The sequence below is a fragment of the Salvelinus namaycush genome, chromosome 1 (genome assembly GCF_016432855.1).
Source record: "Salvelinus namaycush isolate Seneca chromosome 1, SaNama_1.0, whole genome shotgun sequence".
Lineage (NCBI taxonomy): Eukaryota > Metazoa > Chordata > Actinopteri > Salmoniformes > Salmonidae > Salvelinus > Salvelinus namaycush.
This window is the reverse complement of record NC_052307.1, coordinates 6,286,771-6,311,334: the sequence shown is the minus strand read 5'-3', so window position 1 is coordinate 6,311,334 and position 24,564 is coordinate 6,286,771. Positions and strand designations below refer to the sequence as shown.

The window sequence follows — 24,564 nt, the reverse complement described above, 5'->3', positions numbered from 1 at the left end:
TAGTGTCTTGCTCTTCAGTCGTGTCTCTTGACTGGAGCACGTGCTATTGTCACGGGTGGGATCTGAACCCTGGTCTCCCGCTCAGGAAACCAACGTCTTAACAATTCGACTATTTGTTTTTGGTAGGAGACAGTGGGTGTAACAGAAGACCAGAGCACAGGGAAGCACCAATGGAACTGGACCTCTCCAGTACCCCTGGAGTGTACCTCTCTGTCGGTCAAAGTGCGCTCCAGAGACGGCCAAGATGTCAGCGAATGGAGTTCTCAACAGATACTTCCAGGTTGGTCTCTCTCTGCACACGGGGGGGCTTGCAACACTCCCTATATGTTGTTTTTCCTAGAGGAGGGTAAGATTCACGCCAACAGATGGGAATGAGCACATATCCGGAATCCTCCAAACAGAATTTCTGGAAAAACTGGGTATTTTGGGGAAAGTTCCTGGAATTTTGCAAAAAAAACAGGAATATCACATTTTCACCAATAGCATTATGTACTCAGAAAACAATAGGTGTGGTGAGCTGGACATGTCCTTTTTATGGACAGAATTGTTTTGATGCCTTTTTAGATGCCAGTAATGTCTGGTGGTTTAGGAGGATTTGATGACGATGTGAGTGGATGGGTGTGGTATGGTGTCGTGGTTGTTGCAGACCTACTCAAACTAATTGCTCCTCTGGAATAAATTAAGTGTTTTTACAGTGGGGCAGGCCTATGCCGCCATAATCAGCGTTTCTTCTGCATAGAAAAGTATTGAGCGGGTCGCCTAAGTGTTTTTTTGTGGCCGGCTATGTCCAAACAGTAAAAAAAAAAAACATTCAGTGTAAACTTAAAGTAATAATACTGTGTGTGTGTGTGTATGTATGTAAATACACATGTATGTGTGTATGTAACTGATGTGAAATGGCTAGCTAGTTAGCGGGGTTCACGCTAATAGCGTTTCAATCGGTGATGTCACTTGCTCTGAGACCTTGAAGTAGTTGTTCCCCTTGCCCTGCAAGGGCAGTGGCTTTTGTGGAGCGATGGGTAACGATGCTTCGTGGGTGTCAGTTGTTGATGTGTGCAGAGGGTCCCTGGTTCGAGGTGAGGAGAGGGACGGAAGCTATACTGTTACATGTATGTATGTATGTATGTATGTACAGTTGAATGTGTGTGTGTGTATGTACAGTTGAAGTCGGAAGTTTAGAATGATTTATTTCAGCTTTTATTTCTTTCATCACATTCCCAGTGGGTCAGAAGTTTACATACATTCAATTAGTATTTGGTAGCATTGCCTATAAATTGTTTAACTTGGGGTCAAACGTTTCAGGTAGCCTTCCACAAGCGTCCCACAATAAGTTGGGTGAATTTTGTCCCATTCCTCCTGACAGAGCTGGTGTAACTGAGTCGGGTTTGTAGGCCTCCTTGCTCGCACAAGCTTTTTCAGTTCTGCCCACAAATTTTCTATGGGATTGAGGTCAGGGCTTTCTGATGGCCACTCCAATACCTTGACTTTGTTGTCCTTAAGCCATTTTGCCACAACTTTGGAAGTATGCTTGGGGTCATTGTCCATTTGGAAGACCCATTTGCGACCGAGCTTTAACTTCCTGACTGATGACTTGAGATGTTGCTTCAATATATTCACATAATTTTCCTTTCCTCATGATGCCATCTATTTTGTGAAGTGCACCAGTCCCTCCTGCAGCAAAGCACCCCCACAACATGATGCTGCCACCCCTGTGCTTCACGGTTGGGATGGTGTTCTTCGGCTTGCAAGCATCCCCCTTTTTTCTCCAAACATAACGATGGTCATTATGGCCAAACAGTTCTATTTTTGTTTCATCAGACCAGAGGACATTTCTCCAAAAAATATGATCTTTTGTCCCCATGTGCAGTTGGAAACTGTAGTCTGGCTTTTTTTATGGCGGTTTTGGAGCAGTGGCTTCTTCCTTGCTGAGCGGCCTTTCAGGTTATGTCGATATATGACTCATTTCACTGTGGATATAGATACTTTTGTACCTGTTTCCTCCAGCATCTTCACAAGGTCCTTTGCTGCTGTTCTTGGATTGATTTGCACTTTTCGCACCAAAGTACGTTAATCTCTAGGAGACAGAATGATGGCTGTGTGGTCCCATGGTGTTTATACAGATGAATGTGGTACCTTCAGGCATTTGGAAATTGCTCCCAAGGATGAACCAGACTTGTGGAGGTCTATAAAAAAAAAATTATGAGGTCTTGGCTGATTTCTTTTGATTTTCCCATGATGTCAAGCAAAGAGGCACTGAGTTTGAAGGTAGGCCTTGAAATACATCCACAGGTAAACCTCCAAATGACTCAAATGATGTCAATTAGCCTATCAGAAGCTTCTAAAGCCATGACATCATTTTCTGGAATTTTCCACGCTGTTTAATTGCACAGTCAACTTAGTGTATGTAAACTTCTGACCCACTGGAATTGTGATACAGTGAATTAGAAGTTAAATAATCTGTCTGTAAACAATTGTTGAAATTACTTGTCATGCACCAAGTAGATGTCCTAACCGACTTGCCAAAACTACAGTTTGTTAGTTTTCATGACTTCAACCTAAGTATATATATATAACTGTGTGTGTGTGTGTGTGTGTGTGTGTGTGTGTGTGTGTGGAAAAGATAAAAGCTCGACAGGCAGGAGTATTATTTTGTCATATTGATTTTGTTATGTTCAAGTCATTCAGATACCATGGCAAAAGGTGTAGAATTGCAGGTAGGCCTAATTAGCTTTAAAACAGGTATATTTTATTTCCGCCACATGGCAAAATGTGTAGAATTGCAGGAAATTTCCATTAAAACAGCTAAATAAGAGGGCCTCTTCAGTGTTCAGTCAGCGACCGTACCATTGGTGATGCCCACCACTCCATTTTGATCTCCATTTTTTTTCTTCTCCCAGGGTTGGACCTCCCGGACAACACAGACTCACAAATGTACCCAGAGGGGAAAACGGTTCCCGTGGGCAGCAACATGACGTTCTGCTGCATCGTGGAAGAGGGTCAACAGTTTGGAAGCCTGTGGTACAAAGACACACTTGTGAAAGTGAACATGCTGAGTAGGCGGACCTACGCTACCACAATGACCAATCAGGGCCCGTCCAACCCCTCCGGGACCAATGTGGTCTGCAGCAACGAGAAGAAAATGATTATCGCTGGCGCTGTTGTGTTTGTGGGGTGTAAGTCCACTTTGTAGTGTTGCTTCTACTCTCTCGTACTGTCGTGTTCAATGTAGAATTCCCTACATGCAAACCCTCAAACTTTCACTAGTAGTGAATCAATCGCGGCTAAGCTGCATTGTATGTCTTATCTATTGTATGTGAATGTCTATTGGCTAAACATGTTGAGATTTTCCTTGACCATATCCCCCCCCCCCCCCCCCACCATCTCTAGACCCCCCTCTGCCCAGTGACTTGGTGTGTGAAACCCATGACCTGATCTCTGTGGACTGTCAGTGGTCAAAGGGCCGAGATACCTATCTGTTTGGAATGACCCGTCAGACGTACTACACCCTGAATGGAAGGTACAGTCTTACAAACATTCACATTTCATCCTCTATGTTTCCTGAAGGTGCAATATGCAGAAATCACTCTGCCATTTCCTGGTTGATAAAATTTGAATAATTCTCCTAATTTCAGTTTGTGAGAAAACAAGCACTCGGAGTGTAGAGAATCATTTTACCATCTAAACCGCTGTGAAATATATTTTCAATTACCAAAATATTTTATTTTCAGCTGTTTGAAACTGGTGTACAAAACTGAAAGTAAATGAGCAAAAACTAAACTTAAGCATGGGAAGCAGAGAAATAGTGCACATAGATCTACCGCTTCTTAGACTTGTTTTCAATGTGAATGACAGATCTATAACTCACATTTCTATGTGAATTTGGTTGGGTCGCCCTAAAAAGTAACATATTGCAGCTTTAGATATGTCTGTGTTGCAAATGGCCTCTTGTCAAAAGTAGTGCACTGTATAGGAAATAGGATGTAATTTAGGACTCGTCCCTATTGCATAACTTGGCTATTGGAGGGGGGAAAAAGCTTCCAATAATGTCTACTTTCATCCATTTTCTTTGCCATTTGGAATGTTCAGGAACTGCCCCAAAGCCAGGAACAGCAACATGCGTTGTGGTTTGGAGCAGTGGGAGGGGAACTGGACCCTAGTCGCACGCAACCTGCTGGGCGAGTTCAGGCTTACAGACGCAGCCGAGCTGGGTCACAGAGGTAAGTGCTGCTGTTCGATAGAGTCTCATTATTATTAAATATTATTAATATTAGAGGACTGTATGTAAACCTCAATACAACAAGTCCACAGCATCAGCAGTGCTGCAGAGCAAGGTCTTTAAACACTCTTTTGAATGTAATGTTTTTGCCAGTCCGCCCAGTGGCCCCTGTGAATTTGACCACCCCAGAGGTCTATAGCTGGAATGCCAGTGTGGGTTGGCTCTGGAAGTATAATGGTTACGAGAGGCTGTCCCTTATCTGCCAGGTGCAACGGACCAGCCACTTGAACAGCAGCACGGTGAGTGGACTTAAAGGGGATTATTTATCCAATATACATGTTTGGGTTACATTAAAGGACACGTTTGTTTGTTTCTTTTTTTGCGATTTTCACTTGGTTTTGAGAAACTTACCCAATCAGTTAAGTGAAATCGCAAAACAGGTGTCCGTCTGGGCACTTTTATAACATGCCATTTACATCAAATGGAGATTTGGTTGAAAAAAGCAAACGGGTCATTTTAATCTTACCTTGAGTTGTCTCTGTAAGCCAGTAGTGATAGCATCCACAATAATATGTTGTTTACCTTTAATACAGGCAGTAGCTAACATGATTTAGCATCATCCTCAAAAATGGATGTAATCCAATATCCCTGATGTTACCAAACGTCCTCACAAATGTGTGTGATACATTTTTGGAATGTTATTTAAATTATAAGGGAGTAAGGAAGTAAGGAGTTAGATATTTAAGGGGGAAATTGGAACATCTCAAAATATTCGACCACTACCACCTTTATTCAATTCTATTTCAACGAGGGGGTGACCATGAAAACATGTAGGAAAGGATCCTGTGAATAGGTATATGACATTGAAATAATATATTGTATGCTTATGGCTTTGTGTTGTCTTTAAAAAATAAACGAATCTAGCAAACCTATACTGGTTACGGACTGAACACAGTGGTACTGAAGGACCTGCAGCCCGATGAAAAGTACAGCGTTAAGGTTCGCTGTGGATCCCAGAAGAACTTCTGGAAATGGGGAGAGTGGAGTTTGCCGCTGAGTTTCCAAACCAAAATGGACCGTAAGCACACACCCCTGTCATTGGAGATATTTTTGTGAACATTATTTTATTTAAATATAAATAGTGGTATTGAGATGAAATGCTATACAGAGGTATACACTGACAGAGATTATATATATATCATACAAAACATCTAAGAGAAATGCAACAATCACAGTAACATTTAACTCTGAAATGAGACTTGACATTCCATTGACTAGGAGCTGCCTTTGACCTGGTCATGACGCATTGTTTGGTTACATGGCATTGCTGTTTCCACACATACTGCTTTCATTAGACAATAAGGAAAACACTGAAATACAAGGAAAACACTGAAATACAGAACTAAACACTATTTTAAAAGATGGAATTCTGCAGTAGGGGAAACGGCGCCACTAGCGGCTCCTCTACCGTTGTTTTTGTTTTGTTGAGGAAGCAGAGCTGGGGAGCATGGTGCATCATGGTAAAACATGTTGCAGTACATATGCTGCTGTTCTGTCACACGTGTCAGGGGGGAAAACAGTGTTCATTGTTTGCAGTAACTTCTTTGTTGTAATGTCACCAACGGCCGTGGCAGTTTCACCATTAAGGATTCCCAGCTTTAAAGCTCTGTTTTTTTCTCCTGTGCCTGTGCCAGGCCCTGTTGCTCCTGACATATGGCTGTGGATGGACAGCGACAACCTAGGCCGTGTTTTGTGGAAAGTGAGTACTACCTAGCTGCTTATCATAATATTCTGGGTTTCTGAGTGGTCATGTGAGAAAGTAGCTACAATACTAAGGGCCTTTTCCAGACTAGTCCTGGATTTAAAAGCACTTTCAATAGAAATACTCCATTAAGCATCTTTTTTTTGTCCAGCACGAGCCTTAATCTGTGTCTGCCAAACTGTTCCTAAATGTACTCCTCACCGGCTATATATTTCTCCTCAAGCCTCTAACAAAGAGCGAGAGCCACGGCCAGATCAGCGGTTATGAGGTGATCCTGTGGAGCCCCGAGGAGAACAGCCAACAGACTCTCACCCTCCACCAGAGCGTGTTTAGTCTCCCCATCAACGTGACTGACCGCGGGAGTAAAGTCACGGTCACGGTCACCGCTCGGAATCCTGCAGGAGTCTCCCTCCCAGCGAATGTTGTCATCCCCAGACACTTGCCAGGTAAGAATGGGGGGAAAAGGGCTGTCATCCCCAGACACTTGCCAGGTAAGAATGGGGGGAAAAGGGCTGTCATCCCCAGACACTTGCCAGGTAAGAATGGGGGGAAAGGGGCTGTCATCCCCAGACACTTGCCAGGTAAGAATGGGGGGAAAAGGGCTGTCATCCCCAGACACTTGCCAGGTAAGAATGGGGGGAAAAGGGCTGTCATCCCCAGACACTTGCCAGGTAAGAATGGGGGGGGGAAAGGTCCGTCATCCCCAGACACTTGCCAGGTAAGAATGGGGGGAAAAGGGGTCCGAATTCAGCATCTCAGAATAGGACTCCGGATCTAAGATCAGTTTGGCTTTTGAAATCATCAATGATAGGGCACTCCTGCTCTGAGCCGCTTTATGAATACTTGCCATGGCACTCTCTCCTTTACACATGTAACTTTTTAAAAGTGATGCATGTTGGGAAAAATAGGGCTCTTGGACTGAGACTGAGCTCCGACTATCTTTTAGATGCAGAGGACACCACCATCTCCAGGGTCGCATTCAATGGCAGTGGGTTTCCCCTGTCCTGGGTGGCCCACGCTAACGCTAGCTGTGGCTACGTGGTGGACTGGTACAACACTAGCTGCACACAGGACTGCAATGTGGAGTGGACCAGGGTGGCAGCGGACAACACCAACACCATGGTTCAATCCGGTAAGTCTGGGATGAGAACTTTTTTTTTTCAAGTTTACATAATCGATTTAGTGTGTGACTGGCCCATCTGCATTTGCCAGAAAGCCAGTGTATCACGGAGTGTGTCTCAATAAATGCTTTTTTCTCCTTCGCAGGTAACTTTTTTGCAGGAGTGAGATACACGTTCTCTTTGTATGCCTGTTCATCGGAGTCCACTGTGTTGCTAGAGAGGTGGCATGGGTACATGCAGGAACTGGGTAGGTTGGCTGACAATTGAAGGACTGCAATTGAGCATATTGTATTAGTCTTTTCTGGGATATTTTACTCCAAAAAACACATTTGAGTATTTTGTTCGTTAATACACTACGCTTGTCTTAAAACCTCTTTGGGCTAGGCGTGTCTCAAGCGACCCACCTCGACAACATCCGGTGAAATTGCAGAGCGCCAAATTCAAATGACAGAAATCATAATATTAAACTTTCATGAAAATACAGGTGTCATACATCATTTAAAAGCTTAACTTCTTGTTAACTCAGCCGCGTTGTCAGATTTAAAAAAGGCTTTACGGCGAAAGCATACCATGCGATTATCTGAGGACAGCGCCCCGCATACAAAAGCATTAAAAACATTTTCCAACCAAGCAGATGCATCGCGAAAGTCAGAAATAGCGATTAAATAAATCCCTTACCTTTGAAGATCTTCATCTGGTTGCATACAAAATGCATACAAAATGAATCCCAAACGTTACCAATAAACTTGGTTCAAACATGTCAAACAACGTTCCTAATCAATCCTCAGGTACCCTAATATGTAAATAAACAATAAAATTTAAGACGGAAAATAGTATATTCAATACCGGAGATAAATAACCAAGTGCGCGCCTTCACCGGAGAGTGTCACAATCATTTTCCAACCAAGCAGATGCATCACGAAAGTCAGAAATAGCGATAAAATAAATTGCTTACCTTTGAAGATCTTCATCTTTTTGCAATCCCAAATGTCCCAGTTACACAATGAATGGTCGTTTTGTTCGATAAAGTCCTGCTTTAATATCCCAAAAATGTCAGTTTATTTGGCGCGTTTGATTCAGAAATACACCTGTTCCAACTCGCCCAACATGCCTACAAGGGAATGTAAAAAGTAACCTGTAAAATTGGTCCAAACATTTCAAACAACGTTTCTAATCCAACCTTAGGTACCCTAATATGTAAATAATCGATCAAATTTAAGACGGAATAAACTGTTTCCAATACCGGAGAAAAACAACGAGGAATGCGCAGTCTTTCACGTGCACCAAAATACTAGAGTCCTTCTGAGTGCCACTTAGAAAGAATACGAATACTTCTTCATTTAAAAAAAAAAAAAAAAACTTCTAACAATTTCTAAAGACTGTCGACATCTAGTGGAACTGCAATCTGGGTCCTAATAATTCGGCTTCCCCATAGAAAAGCATTGGAAAGTCGAATGACCTCCAAAAAAAAAAGTCCTGGATGGATTGTCCTCGGGGTTTCGCCTGCCAAATCAGTTCTGTTATATTCACAGACATTATTTTAACAGTTTTAGAAACTTTTGTGTTTTCTATCCAATACTACCATACATATACATATCCTAGCTTCTGGGCCTGAGTAACAGGCACTTTACTACTTTACTTGGGCACCTCAGTCATCCAAACTTCTGAATACTGCCCCCTATCCCTAAAAAGTTAAAGTATATATTAAATTGCTTAGATCATAGGAATCACTGTGCTGCCATATTTATATACCTATCCAAGGCCTTAGATACTGTCAACCATCCCCTACTCATTCAATGGTTGTCTGAAATGCAATGGCTGTCTCCTGTCAGACAGGAGACCATGTGTGCTTTCTGATGGTGTCAAGTTACCTCGATATTACTAAAGGTGTCCCGCAGGGGTCAATTTTGGGACCTGACCTCTTTACTATTTATATAAATAATATTGGGCTATTTGCAAAGACCTGTAACATTCCTCAGTATGCAGATGACACTTATGTACTCTATTGTCCCTACGGCTGACTAGGCTATGTTGGAGCTGCAATCAGATTTTGTCCCTTGTTGATTTAAAAGTGTTACTTAATGCGGGAAAAACTAAATGTTATGTTTTCTTGTAGCAATATTTTAGATGGCTTACACATTTATGCATTGGATGGTTCTTTCATCGAGCATGTTCCAGCCTATAAATATTTGGGCTTTTGGAATGACAATAATTAGACGTTTAAAAAACATACGGATGAGCTAGTTAAGAAGCTGAGATTTAAAGTAGGCTTCTTTTATAGAAATAGATCGTGCCTCTCCCTAAACAGTAGGAAGCAGATTGTACAGTCAACTTTCCTGCCAGTTCTTGACTATATGGTGACACTATTTATTGGAATGCAGAAGCCACTACTCTTAAACCTTTGGATGCCGTCTACCATCCTGTATCAAAAGATTGACTGGTCGTCATTAATGTCCGTAGAGCATTCCATTACTCCATTTTTGTTTACAAAGCTCTACAACAGAAGTTTCCAACCTACCTCACTTCACTGTTAAAATATAATAACATGAGATACCAAACACGTTCACAGGGTTGGTTAACTCTCAAGGTTCCACTAGTAAGTATCGATCTACAGTGGCAAGAAAAAGTATGTGAACCCTTTGGAATTACCTGGATTTCTACATAAATTTGACTTGATCTTCATCTAAGTCGCAACAATAGACAGACACAGTGTGCTTAAACCAATAAATTATTGTATTTTTCTATATTGAATACATCATTTAAACATTCACAGTGTAGTTTGGGAAAAGTATGTGAACCCCTAGGCTAATGACTTCTCCAAAAGCTAATTGGAGTCAGGAGTCAGCTAACCTGGAGTCAAATCAATGAGACAAGATTGGAGATTTTGGTTAGCGCTGCCTTCCCTATAAACACTCACAAAATTGGAGTTTGTTATTCACGAGAAGCATTGCCTGATGTGAACCATGCCTCGAACAAAAGAGATCTCAGAAGACCTAAGATTAAGAATTGTTGACTCTAAAAGGCAGTCCACGGTATGACAAATTGTCTATAAATGGAGAAATTTCAGCCCTGTTGCTACTTTCCCTAGGAGTGGCCGTCCTGCAAAGATTACGGCAAGAGCACAGCGCAGAATGCTCAATGAGGTTAAGAAGAATCCTAGTGTCAGCTAAAGATTTACAGAAATCTCTGGAATATGCTAACATCTCTGTTGACGAGTCTACGATACGTAAAACACTAAACAAGAATGGTGTTCATGGGAGGACACCACGGAAGAAGCCGCTGCTGTCCAAAAATAACATTGCTGCACGTCTGAAGTTCGCAAAAGAGCACCTGGATGTTCCAGTAGAGCTGGAATATTCTGTAGACAGATGAAACTAAAGTTGAGTTGTTTGGAAGGAACACACAACACTGTGTGGAGAAAAAAAGTGTACAGCACACCAATATCAAAACCTCACCCCAACTGTAACGTATGGTGGAGGGAGCATCGTGGTTGGGGCTGCCTTAGGGCCTGGACAGCTTGCTATCATCAACAGAAAAATGAATTCCCAATTTTATCAAGACATTTTGAATGTAAGGCTGTCTGCCAATTGAAGCTCAACAGAAGTTGGGTGATGAAACAGGACAATGACCCAAAACACAGAAGTAAATCAACAGAATGGCTTGAACAGAAGAAAATACTCCTTCTGGAGTGACCCAGTGTCACGATCGTCTTCGTGAGAGAGAGAGGACCAAGGCGCAGCGCGTGAAAAATACATCTTCTTTTAATGAAGGAAAAACAAACACTTACAAAATGAACAAAACAAACGATCGTGAAGCTAAACCTGAACTAAGTGCACACATGCAACATAGACATAGACAACTACCCACAAAAGCCTACTGCCTATGGCTGCCTTAAATATGGCTCCCAATCAGAGACAATGAATGACAGCTGTCTCTGATTGAGAACCAATCTAGGCAGCCATAGACATAACTAGACAACTCTACTCTACTCTGCCCCATACACATACAACACCCCATAGACACTACAAAACACATACATTCCCCATGTCACACCCTGACCTAACTAAAAAACATAAAGAAAACAAAGAATACTAAGGCCAGGGCGTGACAGTACCCCCCCCCCAAAGGTGCGGACTCCGACCGCACAACCTGAAATAGAAAGGGGAGGGTCCGGGGTGGACCCCATCATGGCGGCGGCTCGGGTGCGGGACGTGGCCCCCACTCCACCATTGTCAATACCCGCTTTCGTATCCCCCTCTCAATGACCACCCTCCAAATAAACCCACCTAAATTAAGGGGCATCACCGGGATAAGGGGCATCACCGGGATAAGGGGCATCACCGGGATAAGGGGCAGCTCCGGACTAAGGGGCAGCTCCGGACTAAGGGGCAGCTCCGGACTAAGGGGCAGCTCCGGACTAAGGGGCATCACCAGACTAAGGGGCATCACCAGACTAAGGGGCATCACCAGACTAAGGGGCATCACCGGGATAAGGAGCAGCACCGGGATAAGGGGCAGCACCGGGATAAGGGGCGGCAGCTCCGGACTGAGGGGCGGCAGCTCCGGACTGAGGGGCGGCAGCTCCGGACTGAGGGACGGCAGCTCCGGACTGAGGGACGGCAGCTCCGGACTGAGGGACGGCAGCTCCGGACTGAGGGACGGCAGCTCCGGACTGAGGGACGGCAGCTCCGGACTGAGGGACGGCAGCTCCGGACTGGATGGCTGGCTCTGGCGGATCCTGGCTGGCTGGCTCTGGCGGATCCTGGCTGGCTGGCTCTGGCGGATCCTGGCTGGATGGCTCTGGCGGATCCTGGCTGGATGACGGCTCTGGCGGATCCTGGCTGGATGACGGCTCTGGCTGGTCATGGCTGGATGACGGCTCTGGCTGGTCATGGCTGGATGACGGCTCTGGCTGGTCATGGCTGGATGACGGCTCTGGCTGGTCATGGCTGGATGACGGCTCTGGCTGGTCATGGCTGGATGACGGCTCTGGCTGGTCATGGCTGGATGACGGCTCTGGCTGGTCATGGCTGGATGACGGCTCTGGCTGGTCATGGCTGGATGACGGCTCTGGCTGGTCATGGCTGGATGACGGCTCTGGCTGGTCATGGCTGGATGACGGCTCTGGCTGGTCATGGCTCGCTGACGGCTCTGGCTGGTCATGGCTCGCTGACGGCTCTGGCAGGTCATGGCTCGCTGACGGCTCTGGCAGGTCATGGCTCGCTGACGGCTCTGGCAGGTCATGGCTCGCTGACGGCTCTGGCAGGTCATGGCTCGCTGACGGCTCTGGCAGGTCATGGCTCGCTGACGGCTCTGGCTGGTCATGGCTCGCTGACGGCTCTGGCTGGTCATGGCTGGCTGACGGCTCTGGCTGGTCATGGCTGGCTGACGGCTCTGGCTGGTCATGGCTGGCTGACGGCTCTGGCTGGTCATGGCTGGATGACGGCTCTGGCTGGTCATGGCTGGATGACGGCTCTGGCTGGTCATGGCTGGATGACGGCTCTGGCTGGTCATGGCTGGATGACGGCTCTGGCTGGTCATGGCTGGATGACGGCTCTGGCTGGTCATGGCTGGATGACGGCTCTGGCTGGTCATGGCTGGATGACGGCTCTGGCTGGTCATGGCTCGCTGACGGCTCTGGCTGGTCATGGCTCGCTGACGGCTCTGGCTGGTCATGGCTCGCTGACGGCTCTGGCTGGTCATGGCTCGCTGACGGCTCTGGCAGGTCATGGCTCGCTGACGGCTCTGGCAGGTCATGGCTCGCTGACGGCTCTGGCAGGTCATGGCTCGCTGACGGCTCTGGCTGGTCATGGCTCGCTGACGGCTCTGGCTGGTCATGGCTCGCTGACGGCTCTGGCTGGTCATGGCTCGCTGACGGCTCTGGCTGGTCATGGCTCGCTGACGGCTCTGGCTGGTCATGGCTCGCTGACGGCTCTGGCTGGTCATGGCTCGCTGACGGCTCTGGCTGGTCATGGCTCGCTGACGGCTCTGGCTGGTCATGGCTCGCTGACGGCTCTGGCTGGTCATGGCTCGCTGACGGCTCTGGCTGGTCATGGCTCGCTGACGGCTCTGGCTGGTCATGGCTCGCTGACGGCTCTGGCTGGTCATGGCTCGCTGACGGCTCTGGCTGGTCATGGCTCGCTGACGACTCTGGCTGGTCATGGCTCGCTGACGGCTCTGGCTGGTCATGGCTGGCGGAAGGCTCTGGCTGATCCTGTCTGGCGGAAGGCTCTGGCTGATCCTGTCTGGCGGAAGGCTCTGGCTGATCCTGTCTGGCGGAAGGCTCTGGCTGATCCTGTCTGGCGGAAGGCTCTGGCGGCTCCTGTCTGGCGGACGGCTCTGGCGGCTCCTGTCTGGCGGACGGCTCTGGCGGCTCATGGCAGACGGGCGGCTTTGCAGGCTCATGGCAGACGGGCGGCTTTGAAGGCTCAGTACAGACGGGCAGTTCATGCGGCGCTTGGCAGACGGACAGTTCAGACGGCGTTGGGCAGACGGGCAGTTCAGGCGCCGTTGGGCAGACGGGCAGTTCAGGCGCCGTTGGGCAGACGGGCAGTTCAGGCGCCGTTGGGCAGACGGGCAGTTCAGGCGCCGCTGGGCAGACGGCAGACTCTGGCCGGCTGAGACGCACTGTAGGCCTGGTGCGTGGTACCGGAACTGGAGGTACCGGGCTAAGGACACGCACCATCAGGCTAGTGCGGGGAACAACAACAGGGCACACTGGACTCTCAAGGCGTACTATAGGCCTGGTGCGTGGTACCGGCACTGGTGGTACCGGGCTGAGGGCACGCACATCAGGGCGAGTACGGGGAGAAGGAACAGTGCGTACAGGGCTCTGGAGACGCACAGGAGGCTTGATGCGTGGTGCCGGGACTGGAGGCACTGGGCTGGAGACACGCACCACAGGGAGAGTGCGTGGAGGAGGAACAGGGCTCTGGAGACGCACTGGAAGCCTGGTGCGTGGTGTAGGCACTGGTGGTACTGGCCTGGAGCGGGAAGGTGGCGCCGGAAATACCGGACCGTGCAGGCGTACTGGCTCCCTTGAGCACTGAGCCTGCCCAACCTTACCTGGTTGTATGCTCCCCGTCGCCCGACCAGTGCGGGGAGGTGGAATAACCCGCACCGGGCTATGTAGGCGAACCGGGGACACCATGCGTAAGGCTGGTGCCATGTAAGCTGGCCCGAGGAGACTCACTGGTGGCCAGATGCGTTGAGCCGGCTTCATGACATCCGGCTCAATGCTCAATCTAGCCCGGCCGATACGTGGAGCTGGAATGTACCGAACCGGGCTATGCACTCGTACAGGAGACACCATGCGCTCTACTGCGTAACACGGTGTCTGCCCGTACTCTCGCTCTCCACGGTAAGTACAGGGAGTAGGCGCAGGTCTCCTACCTGACTTCGCCACTCTCCCTTTAAGCCCCCCCCCCAAGAAATTTTTGGGGTTTACTCACAGGCTTCCTTGCTAGTCGCGTACCCTCATAACTCCGGTTCCTCTCTCCGGTTGCCTCTGCTCTCCTAATCGCCTCCAGCTGTTCCCATGGGAGGCGATCTCTTCCAGCTCGGATCTCCTCCCATGTGTAGCAACCCTTGCCGTCCAATACATCCTCCCATGTCCACGAGTCCTGGTTTCTTTGCCGCTGTTGTTGGTTCCTCTCACGCTGCTTGATCCATGGTAGTTGGGTAGTTCTGTCACGATCGTCTTCGTGAGAGAGAGAGGACCAAGGCGCAGCGCGTGAAAAATACATCTTCTTTTAATGAAGGAAAAACAAACACTTACAAAATGAACAAAACAAACGATTGTGAAGCTAAACCTGAACTAAGTGCACACGTGCAACATAAGACATAGACAACTACCCACAAAAGCCTACTGCCTATGGCTGCCTTAAATATGGCTCCCAATCAGAGACAATGAATGACAGCTGTCTCTGATTGAGAACCAATCTAGGCAGCCATAGACATAACTAGACAACTCTACTCTACTCTATACACATTCAACACCCCATAGACACTACAAAACACATACATTCCCCATGTCACACCCTGACCTAACTAAAAAACATAAAGAAAACAAAGAATACTAAGGCCAGGGCGTGACACCCAGTCAGAGTCCTGACCTCAACCCGATTGAGATGCTGTGGTATGACCTCAAGAAAGCGGTTCACACCAGACATTCCAAGAATATTGTGGCATTGAAACAGTTTTGTAAAGAGGAATGGTCCAAAATTCCTCCTGACCGTTGTGCAGGTCTGATCTGCAACTACAGAAAACATTTCGTTGAGGTTATTGCTGCAAAAGGAGGGTCAACCTGTTATTTAAATCCAAGGGTTCAGATACTTTTTTCACCCTGCATTGTGAATATTTACAAGGTGTGTTCAATAAAGACATGAACAATTATAAATGTTATTAGTTTAAGCAGACTGTTTGTCTATTGTTGTGACTTAGATTAAGTTCCTAAAATTTTATGATCAATTTATGCAGAAATCCAGGTAATTCTAAAGGGTTCATATACTTTTTCATCCCACTGTTGGTAAATCCTCCTTCAGTTTTAGTGCCGCTCATTTTTGGAAAACTCTGGTCTCTCTGGGGCAGTTTAGGACTTCAATGTTGAGTGGATTTAAAGAGAATTGCAACTGTTTGGATTGAATATAATTAATTGTATTTGTGGTGTTTGAAGTTGTAGTATTGATTCTGTATGTCATTTTTATGGATAATTTAGAGTTTGTGGTATTGTTGTCCTCAGGGTAGCATTGTAAATGACTCCCTGGTCTCAATGGGTTCCCCTGAATTAATCAAACAAAAACAACATATGGTCTCAACAGTTTAAGATAAATCAAAGTGTGCTGATGAAGCGTTTTGCGTCATATGATGCATTTTCTATTTCCACACTTTCCTTCTGTGTACTAAAAGTGCTCTATCTACAGTAGCAAACCTGACGGCTTACGTGTACAATTTTATGGGACAGTATCAACAGTGGACTAATGAACAAAATACTCAAATGTGTTTTGAGTGAACTATCCCTTTAAATATGTCCTTGTCACATCTGACCCTCCCTCTCCCCTCCTTTGCAGTTCCGTCTCGGACCGTCCCCAGGCTGTCACCCAACCAGGAGGGCTCTGACGTCCAGCTGACCTGGGATCAGATTCCACTGGAGCATCAGAGAGGCTTCATCCTGGGATATACCGTCTACCTGACCAACGCATCCCACCTCACACTACTGGGTAACCCTTCACCCCTAACCCTGCCGGGTAACCCTTCAGACTTTACCCTACTGGGTAATTCTTCGAACTAGACCCTGGGCCTGGATTTATAAACATCTCAGAGTAGGAGTGCTGATCTAGGATCAGACCCCCCCCCCCCGTCTAATGTTATTCATTACGATAGAAATCAAATAAATATAAAAGGCTAAACTGATCCTAGATCAGCTCTCCTACTGTAGGACACTTTAGGAATTTTTGTCATTCAGTTTGTCATTCAATCATTGACAGAACACTGGTCTGAGCTAGCTAGGTCCCAAGGCTGTAATCAGAAAAACTCTGCCTCACACTGTGTATTATAGAGCTGGGCCATATGGACAAAATCGATATCGTGATAAATTGTCACATTTTTAGCGATAATGATGAATCTGCGATAAATGACAATACATTTTTGAGGGGGGGATGCTAGAGCTGGGCGAATTTAAATTTAACTATTTTGCTCGATAACAACAAAACAATTAAGGTTTTAATGGAGTTAGGCCTACTTTACATTAGCATCAGGGCTCTCATTTTTTTTTTCAGTGGCAAGTAAAACAACTGAGATGGTAGCCTATGATGATAAATAAAAAAGCAATTTCATCTAACATATCCAAGAAATGCATGATGGATATTTTGATATGCAACCTGTCAACATACCGTAGGATCCAGAATTATCCGATTTTATTTTTGCCTCATCAGAGAATTTGCCAACATCTTTGTGCACATTGGACTATAAGCTATATTATACACCACCTGAGGAAGGGGGAACTCTGATTAATCAATCTAGCAACAATATCATATTTGGAGTTAGCAATCGGCCTACATGGCTATCAGTAAATGTAGACTAATGTCCTACAGAACTTTCCAGCGCTAGGCCTAGGCTATTTGTTGGAGACCAATTCACTGCAAATTGCGCGCTCCGCCCAACTCGGCTCCGCGGGCGCATCAAAACCATACTAACTACAGCCTACTCCGGTTGTGAACTCGATATTAAGAGGTGAGAAATATATGATATACTCACAGAAAGCTGTGACTCTCCTCTAACTAGAATAACAGTAGTTGCTTTGAAAACGTTTTATTGTTGCCGCAATAGCATTCTAAGCAACGGTCATGTGATTGTGCTTCTCAGAATGCATCTCTCAGTCCTCTGTGCGCACAGTGAGGAGAGGGAGTGAGTGAGTAGCTGACAGCCAAACGGGGACAGGAAGATGGTGTCATAGCAGGAATCAACATAATGCATAAGCTATTACTACTGTTGATCAGATCATGGTTCTAGAACAGTTTAGAGCAACGTTGTGTAGCAAAATCATCGGATATTATCGGCGTAAGCAAAATGCTTTGTTAAGACGATTTCAATGTCGTTGTTGGTAATTTTAGGTTTATCGTCCCAGCTCTATACATACATCAGTGGAGGCAGGTGAGGGGAGGACGGCTCATAATAATGGCTGGAATGGAGCAAATGGAATGGCATCAAACCATGTGTTTGATGTATTTGATACTATTCCTCTCTAGTCATTACCACGAGCCAGTCCTCCCCAATTAAGGTGCCACCAACCTCCTGTGACATACATACATACATACATACATACATACATACATACATACATACATACATACATACATACATATAGCCCTCAACAAGGACATATCAGTGGGCTGTGTTTAAGCCTCTCAACCTGAGGAACTCACCAGTGGTAACCATGGACAACATCTATGTTTCCTCTCTCTCTGTTTGACAGCCAACATCACAGATCCACAGCTTACCAACCACACAGTCAGGAACCTGGTCCTAGGTTCCTACAAGTTCACTGTCAAGGCCTATACCGCAGCAGGGGAGGACGGAGGCGCCACAGTGTCCATCTCACTGGAGCCCTACAGTATGTTCTGTCAACGTTCTCTCACAGTTCTCACAGCTGTTTTTAGGCCTCACAGTATGTTCTGTCAACATTCTCTCACAGTTCTCACAGCTGTTTTTAGGCCTCACAGTATGTTCTGTCAACGTTCTCTCACAGTTCTCACAGCTGTTTTTAGGCCTCACAGTATGTTCTGTCAACATTCTCTCACAGTTCTCACAGCTGTTTTTAGGTCTCACAGTATGTTCTGTCAATGTTCTCACAGCTGTTTTTAGGTCTCACAGTATGTTCTGTCAATGTTCTCACAGCTGTTTTTAGGTCTCACAGTATGTTCTGTCAATGTTCTCACAGCTGTTTTTAGGTCTCACAGTATGTTCTGTCAATGTTCTCTCACAGTTCTCACAGCTGTTTTTAGGTCTCACAGTATGTTCTGTCACAGTTCTCACAGCTGTTTTTAGGTCTCACAGTATGTTCTGTCAATGTTCTCACAGCTGTTTTTAGGTCTCACAGTATGTTCTGTCAATGTTCTCACAGCTGTTTTTAGGTCTCACAGTATGTTCTGTCAATGTTCTCACAGCTGTTTTTAGGCCTCACAGTATGTTCTGTCAACATTCTCTCACAGTTCTCACAGCTGTTTTTAGGCCTCAGTATGTTCTGTCAATGTTCTCACAGCTGTTTTTAGACCTCACAGTATGTTCTGTCAACATTCTCTCACAGTTCTCACAGCTGTTTTTAGGCCTCACAGTATGTTCTGTCAATGTTCTCACAGCTGTTTTTAGACCTCACAGTATGTTCTGTCAATGTTCTCACAGCTGTTTTTAGGTCTCACAGTATGTTCTGTCAATGTTCTCACAGCTGTTTTTAGGTCTCACAGTATGTTCTGTCAATGTTCTCACAGCTGTTTTTAGGCCTCACAGTATGTTCTGTCAATGTTCTCACAGCTGTTTTTAGGCCTCACAGTATGTTCTGTCAATGTTCTCACAGCTGTTTTTAGACCTCACAGTATGTTCTGTCAACATTCTCTCACAGTTCTCACAGCTGTTTTTAGGCCTCAGTATGTTCTGTCAATGTTCTCACAGCTGTTTTTAGGCCTCACAGTATGTTCTGTCAATGTTCTCACAGCTGTTTTTAGGCCTCACAGTATGTTCTGTCAATGTTCTCACAGCTGTTTTTAGGTCTCACAGTATGTTCTGTCAATGTTCTCACAGCTGTTTTTAGGCCTCACAGTATGTTCTGTCAATGTTCTCACAGCTGTTTTTAGGTCTCACAGTATGTTCTGTCAATGTTCTCACAGCTGTTTTTAGGCCTCACAGTATGTTCTGTCAATGTTCTCACAGCTGTTTTTAGGTCTCACAGTATGTTCTGTCAATGTTCTCACAGCTGTTTTTAGGTCTCACAGTATGTTCTGTCAATGTTCTCACAGCTGTTTTTAGGCCTCACAGTATGTTCTGTCAATGTTCTCACAGCTGTTTCTATGTCTCACTGTTCTACAGTATGTTCTCTCACATTTGTTTGTTGTACTCTTGGATTAGAATTGATCAGTGCTGTAAGTAATGTGTTAGTATTTGACTGCTAGTATGTGTAGTAGTCATTCTGTGAGTTTCATGGCAGTGGTTTTAGTCTGCTCCGATTGAACCAGGATGCAAAGATATGTAAAAATAGTTTTATTTCTCCAGCACAGCACCATGGCATCTCTAATATTTCCCTTTCTTTCCTGTAGCCTATTGGCTGATTATGGAGATCCTGGTTGCTCTGGGCGCCATGACCTGTCTCCTCATCGTCATCACCATCGCTTGCTACAGGAAGAGGAAATGGTAGGCTCGTGTTTCTCACTGCTTTGGCAGAGTCAAAAGGAATAAGTTGAAGTTGCCCATAGAGACGCTGATCTTGGGTCACTTTTGCATTTACCAGCCATTAATGGTTATAAAGCCATGGGATTGGGGGAGGGGAAGCTGATCCCATATCTGAACCTAGAGGAAACTTCACCCCGGAGCCAGTAAACTAAATCACCAACACCAGATTGTCTGTTATAATTAAGCAATAAGGCCCGAGGAGGTGTGGTATATGGTCAATATACCACGGCTAAGGGCTGTTCTTATGCACGGCGCAAAGCAGAGTGTCTGGATACAGCGCGTAGCTGTGGTATATTGGCCATATCACAAACCCCCGAGCAGGAAAAATACATATTTTGTCATACCCATGCTATACGGTCTGATATACCACGGCTTTCAGCCAAGTCAGCATTCAGGGCTCGATCCACCCAGTTTATAAACAGAGAATAATGTTCTGTTTTTTGTTTTTCATGAAAAGGGTGAAGAAGGCCTTCTACCCTGAGATTCCAGAACCCAAGCTACCAGGAGAATGGGGGATAACACAGGTAAGCTCTCTGTTCTTATCCTATCAGTGTGGCCTAATCCCTTCTAGTCACTGGGTTCTCTTTCTCCATCTTCACCATCTTGTGGAAAACATGATGCCAGGCACAGGACTAATATGTGTTTGTTTCCAGGGGACGTTGGACGTGAAGCCCTCGCCCCACAGCATGGTGCACATTGTGGAGGACTCTGTGTGGGACTCCAGCAAGGAGGCTCTAGTGACCGTTCCCGAGGAGGACGAGGAGGGTACAGGCGACGAGGCGGCCGACACCGACGAGCCCACCTCGCTTCGCTACTACAACCAGGTGGTGGAGGAAGGCTCTTCCTCCCAGCGTCGTCCTCATGCTTCCGACTCCTCAGCCTCCTCCACCGGCTCCATGGACTCAGGACACACCGATGTTACCTACACCGGCATCCAGACCTCGGCCTGCTCCCTGGCCCCCATGGCCCACTTCCAGCCTCAGCCTGATGCATCCCAATGCGTTGGCGGTGGAAGTTACCGGCCCCAAATGCAGTCTGCATCATGCCCCGAGGAGCCCCAAACTGGCCCTGAGGAGCACCTTCAGCCCCCTGTGGGCTCTTTTGGAGGGTACCAGCCCCAGTGCTCCTGGAAACAGGACTCTCCCGAGGCTGATGGCGAAGGCGGCGGCTTGGACCAAGCCTGCCTGGGCAGCCCTACCTCGGTCACCTCCTCCCAGTTCCTGCTCCCTTATGACACCTCAGAGGAGGGCAAGGAGCACCCGTCATCAGCAAGCACCTGGTTCCACAATCTCCTGACAGGAAAACCCTGAGGCAGCCCAATGTCATGACGACGAGTCATGAGCTTCACGTCCAATTCGCCACTGCCTTCTCTCACCTTCCCTACCGGCATTTGTTGATGTTACAATACACATTTCAATGTTATGTTTCTAAGCTCATGTTGGTGTGAATCTACTAATGGACACTCTTAAGAGAACACTAATTACACTAATCCTAGTTTTGCTGGACTGCATTTGTGGAGATTGAGCAGTTTGTGCTACTGAGAGAGTTGAAGGCATTCCTGTTCAAAGAAAGTTGACAGCATTTTCTAAAACATATGCCCTGAAAATCACCGTGACGTCTGCCTCACATACTAGCAGTTAGATTCTAACATTATTAATGAAAAGGTCTGAATTACTTATTGTTGTCCTCTGGAACTTTCTGGAAATAGCAAATATTCACTGAAATAAGCTAGTAGTATATGGAAAAATGTACTATCATGTTATATTTTGTTGTGTATTTTTGTGTTTTCGTTCTAAGCCAGGGGCATCAGAAGGTGTTAAATGTGGAAGATAAGTTAGTTCCCCCCCATTGTTTTAAGTATGCATTTGAAAAACACCGCTTTTCACTTGCACATTCTAAGATATAACACAATTTTTTTCTGTCTTTTGCATGGTTGTATTGTTAGATATATTGCAGATATGTTGGGCCTCCACCATTGAACTGTTGATTGTTCTACAGCCCTTTACCAAATCACGTCTTGACAGTTTAAACAAACATAAGTGTTGCCTTGAAAATGTTGTGCTTCCAATCATTTTGGCCTGTTTCGACAAACCTTCTTTGCCTTGTAGATAGATATGGGGTATCAAAACAACTGAACACATTATGCAGATTTGCATCATGGGATTTGGAGTTTACCCTCCAATGCAATGGGATATGGATATAGAGGTAATCCTCCATAATAGTGCAACGCAGGCTTGGGGTCAATTTCAATGTAGTCAATTCAGGAAGTTAACTCAAATTGCAATTAAACATTTCCTCAATGCTTTTCAACGAAAAGATTGGACTTTTCTGTTTACTTTCCTCAATTGAAGTGGAATTGACCCCAAGCCTAGCGCAGTTTAAAAATAGATTATTGTCCAACGGTTTTACTTTGAAATAGTAATTAACACTATTTTTGGCATTATTCAGACATACTACATATGCCTATGGAATTGTTACTGTGAAGGCACATGCACTACGTAAATACAGGCTTGGGAGTTATTGTTGGTGTTTGAGAACAGCTGTTCTAAGTTAGCCTGAATCGCTAGTTGCAGTGGTTGCAGTAGATTTGCTGTGAGTGCCTGTTGATGTGTTTCAGGGAGATCCAGATGATCTGGATATAGTGTATTATAAACTGGGTGGTTCGAGCACTGAACGCTGATTGGCTGAAAGCCGTGGCATATCAGGTTATGACAAAACATTACTTTTCACTGCTCTAATTACGTTGGTAACCAGTTTATAATAGCAATAAGGCAGCTCGGAGGTTTGTGGTATATGGCCAATATACCACGGCTAAGGGCTGTGTCCAGGCACTCCGCGTTGCGTTGTGAAAAGAACAGCCCTTAGCCGTGGTACATTAGCTATATACCACACCCCCTGGGGCCTTATTGCTTATAGTATAGTATTTCCTGGGTTGTTGTCAGAGAATACAGGACAATCTGGGAGCTGGTGTCAAACTTTCCAGCGAACATTGATATCTTGTCGTAGCCTGGTCCCAGATCTGTTTATGCACTTGCCAGCTCCATTGACAAGGAGCTTGGCATGATGTCACTCTTCCATTTTCTGAGCACCTCCAGCAACAAAGCTTTGAGTACTACTGTGACATATGTGGAAGGTTAATAGATTAACCATAATAAATGGTTTTAATAGACACGCTCCTCTGAAGTTGTCTTCAGAGTGTTAGAGACTAACCTAATGCTATGCGTTAACATTTTGTTTAACTCTGCACTTTTCCTCTTGCTCGGAAGTTAGTTATTTTTCTTTTTATATATCGTAAATTGTGTATTTCCTATCTTCTCTGTCTCACCACGACTCTGTTTTGGAGTTCTAGTAGTCTAGGTTTTTTTTGGGGGGGGGGGTCAACAGACAATGTATCCATCTTGTTAGGTCTGTTACGTTACAGGGTTTGAATGAAGCCATATCACTCACTCTGATGTAAGATATGTATTTGTCCAAACAGTCCTTGTAATGGAATTACTGACAGCTTCAGCTTGCTTGGGTTGTGTTGTAGGGATTTATAGTGATAGGAATCGTGATGTCTGCTAATGGCTCATGGCTTCTTGTTTTGCCTGTAAGTTTGTGCATGTTGTATAAGCTATTAACCATTTTAGAGTGGAATTTCCTTCAACATCAAAATAATGAAGATATATATATACTATATACTACTTAATATGTAAACACTAATAATGACATTGTGCTTGACTCATGTCTTTCAGAAAATGATGCAGCTCTTATTCTTAACACTGAAAATGCTTGGTTTGGTTATGCCCCAAATGGTACCCAATTCACTATATAGTGCACTGCTCTACATAGGGAATAGAGCCACACAGTGGAGGTTTCATAATACCCATAAAACTTGCACAAGACAGTTCACAGAATTTAACATTTAAAGAAATGTAGCCAATTTATTCATTACTACATTTAGGTAACATTAGATTAATCCAGAGATTCTTACCTTTGCCTCGATTCGGCAGTCTCGTCCAGATCATCATGGCATTTGTAGATAGCCACATTAGCATCTAATTAGCATTTCATTTTGGGTGGGTGACTATATTGATAAAAGTCACCTTGTCCTAAAGAGATTTGCACAGTTACCAAAACATCACACAAGGGTAAGCCTACATGAAACACAGCCCTTATTTTAAGTGTTTCTAAAAATCTACGATGGGAAAAATGAATGGTGTAAAAAAAGTTTGGAACCATTTCTCTGTTTTGACCGCTAGGTATTATGACTCAATGTGGTACTCTATAGGGTCCCATTTTGGGAAGCAGCCTTGGTTTATTCAAGGAAAACACTGAACATTTCTTCAGGAAGATTATCAACTGAACAAAATTAGAACACTACTTGTAAACACTGCTAAGTGCTAACACTGCAATGTAACCTGTTTTTAAGGCAATAAAGAAATGTAAACCTCTCTTACTGTCAATTATTTTACAACAAGAAACTCAGACATATATTGTATTTCATAAAGGTACAATTGGGTGAAACACTGAGGTATGTATCAAAG

The 24,564-nt window shown here is 45.3% G+C and overlaps 1 protein-coding gene across 1 annotated transcript in view; it reads left to right on the top strand.

The window, feature by feature from the left end:
* lifra (LIF receptor subunit alpha a) overlaps positions 1–24,472 on the top strand; it is a 30,855-nt gene extending 6,383 nt beyond the window's left edge. The window contains exons 4-18 of the mRNA XM_038983247.1: positions 127–280; positions 2,898–3,173; positions 3,388–3,517; positions 4,087–4,217; positions 4,370–4,515; positions 5,141–5,294; positions 5,911–5,975; positions 6,202–6,424; positions 6,925–7,110; positions 7,245–7,346; positions 16,168–16,317; positions 18,072–18,209; positions 19,906–19,999; positions 20,496–20,562; positions 20,692–24,472. Coding sequence (XP_038839175.1) covers positions 127–280; positions 2,898–3,173; positions 3,388–3,517; positions 4,087–4,217; positions 4,370–4,515; positions 5,141–5,294; positions 5,911–5,975; positions 6,202–6,424; positions 6,925–7,110; positions 7,245–7,346; positions 16,168–16,317; positions 18,072–18,209; positions 19,906–19,999; positions 20,496–20,562; positions 20,692–21,348 — 2,673 coding nt within the window. The 3' untranslated portion in view covers positions 21,349–24,472. The remainder of the gene's footprint in view (positions 1–126; positions 281–2,897; positions 3,174–3,387; positions 3,518–4,086; positions 4,218–4,369; positions 4,516–5,140; positions 5,295–5,910; positions 5,976–6,201; positions 6,425–6,924; positions 7,111–7,244; positions 7,347–16,167; positions 16,318–18,071; positions 18,210–19,905; positions 20,000–20,495; positions 20,563–20,691) is intronic.
* Positions 24,473–24,564: the final 92 nt, after the last annotated feature.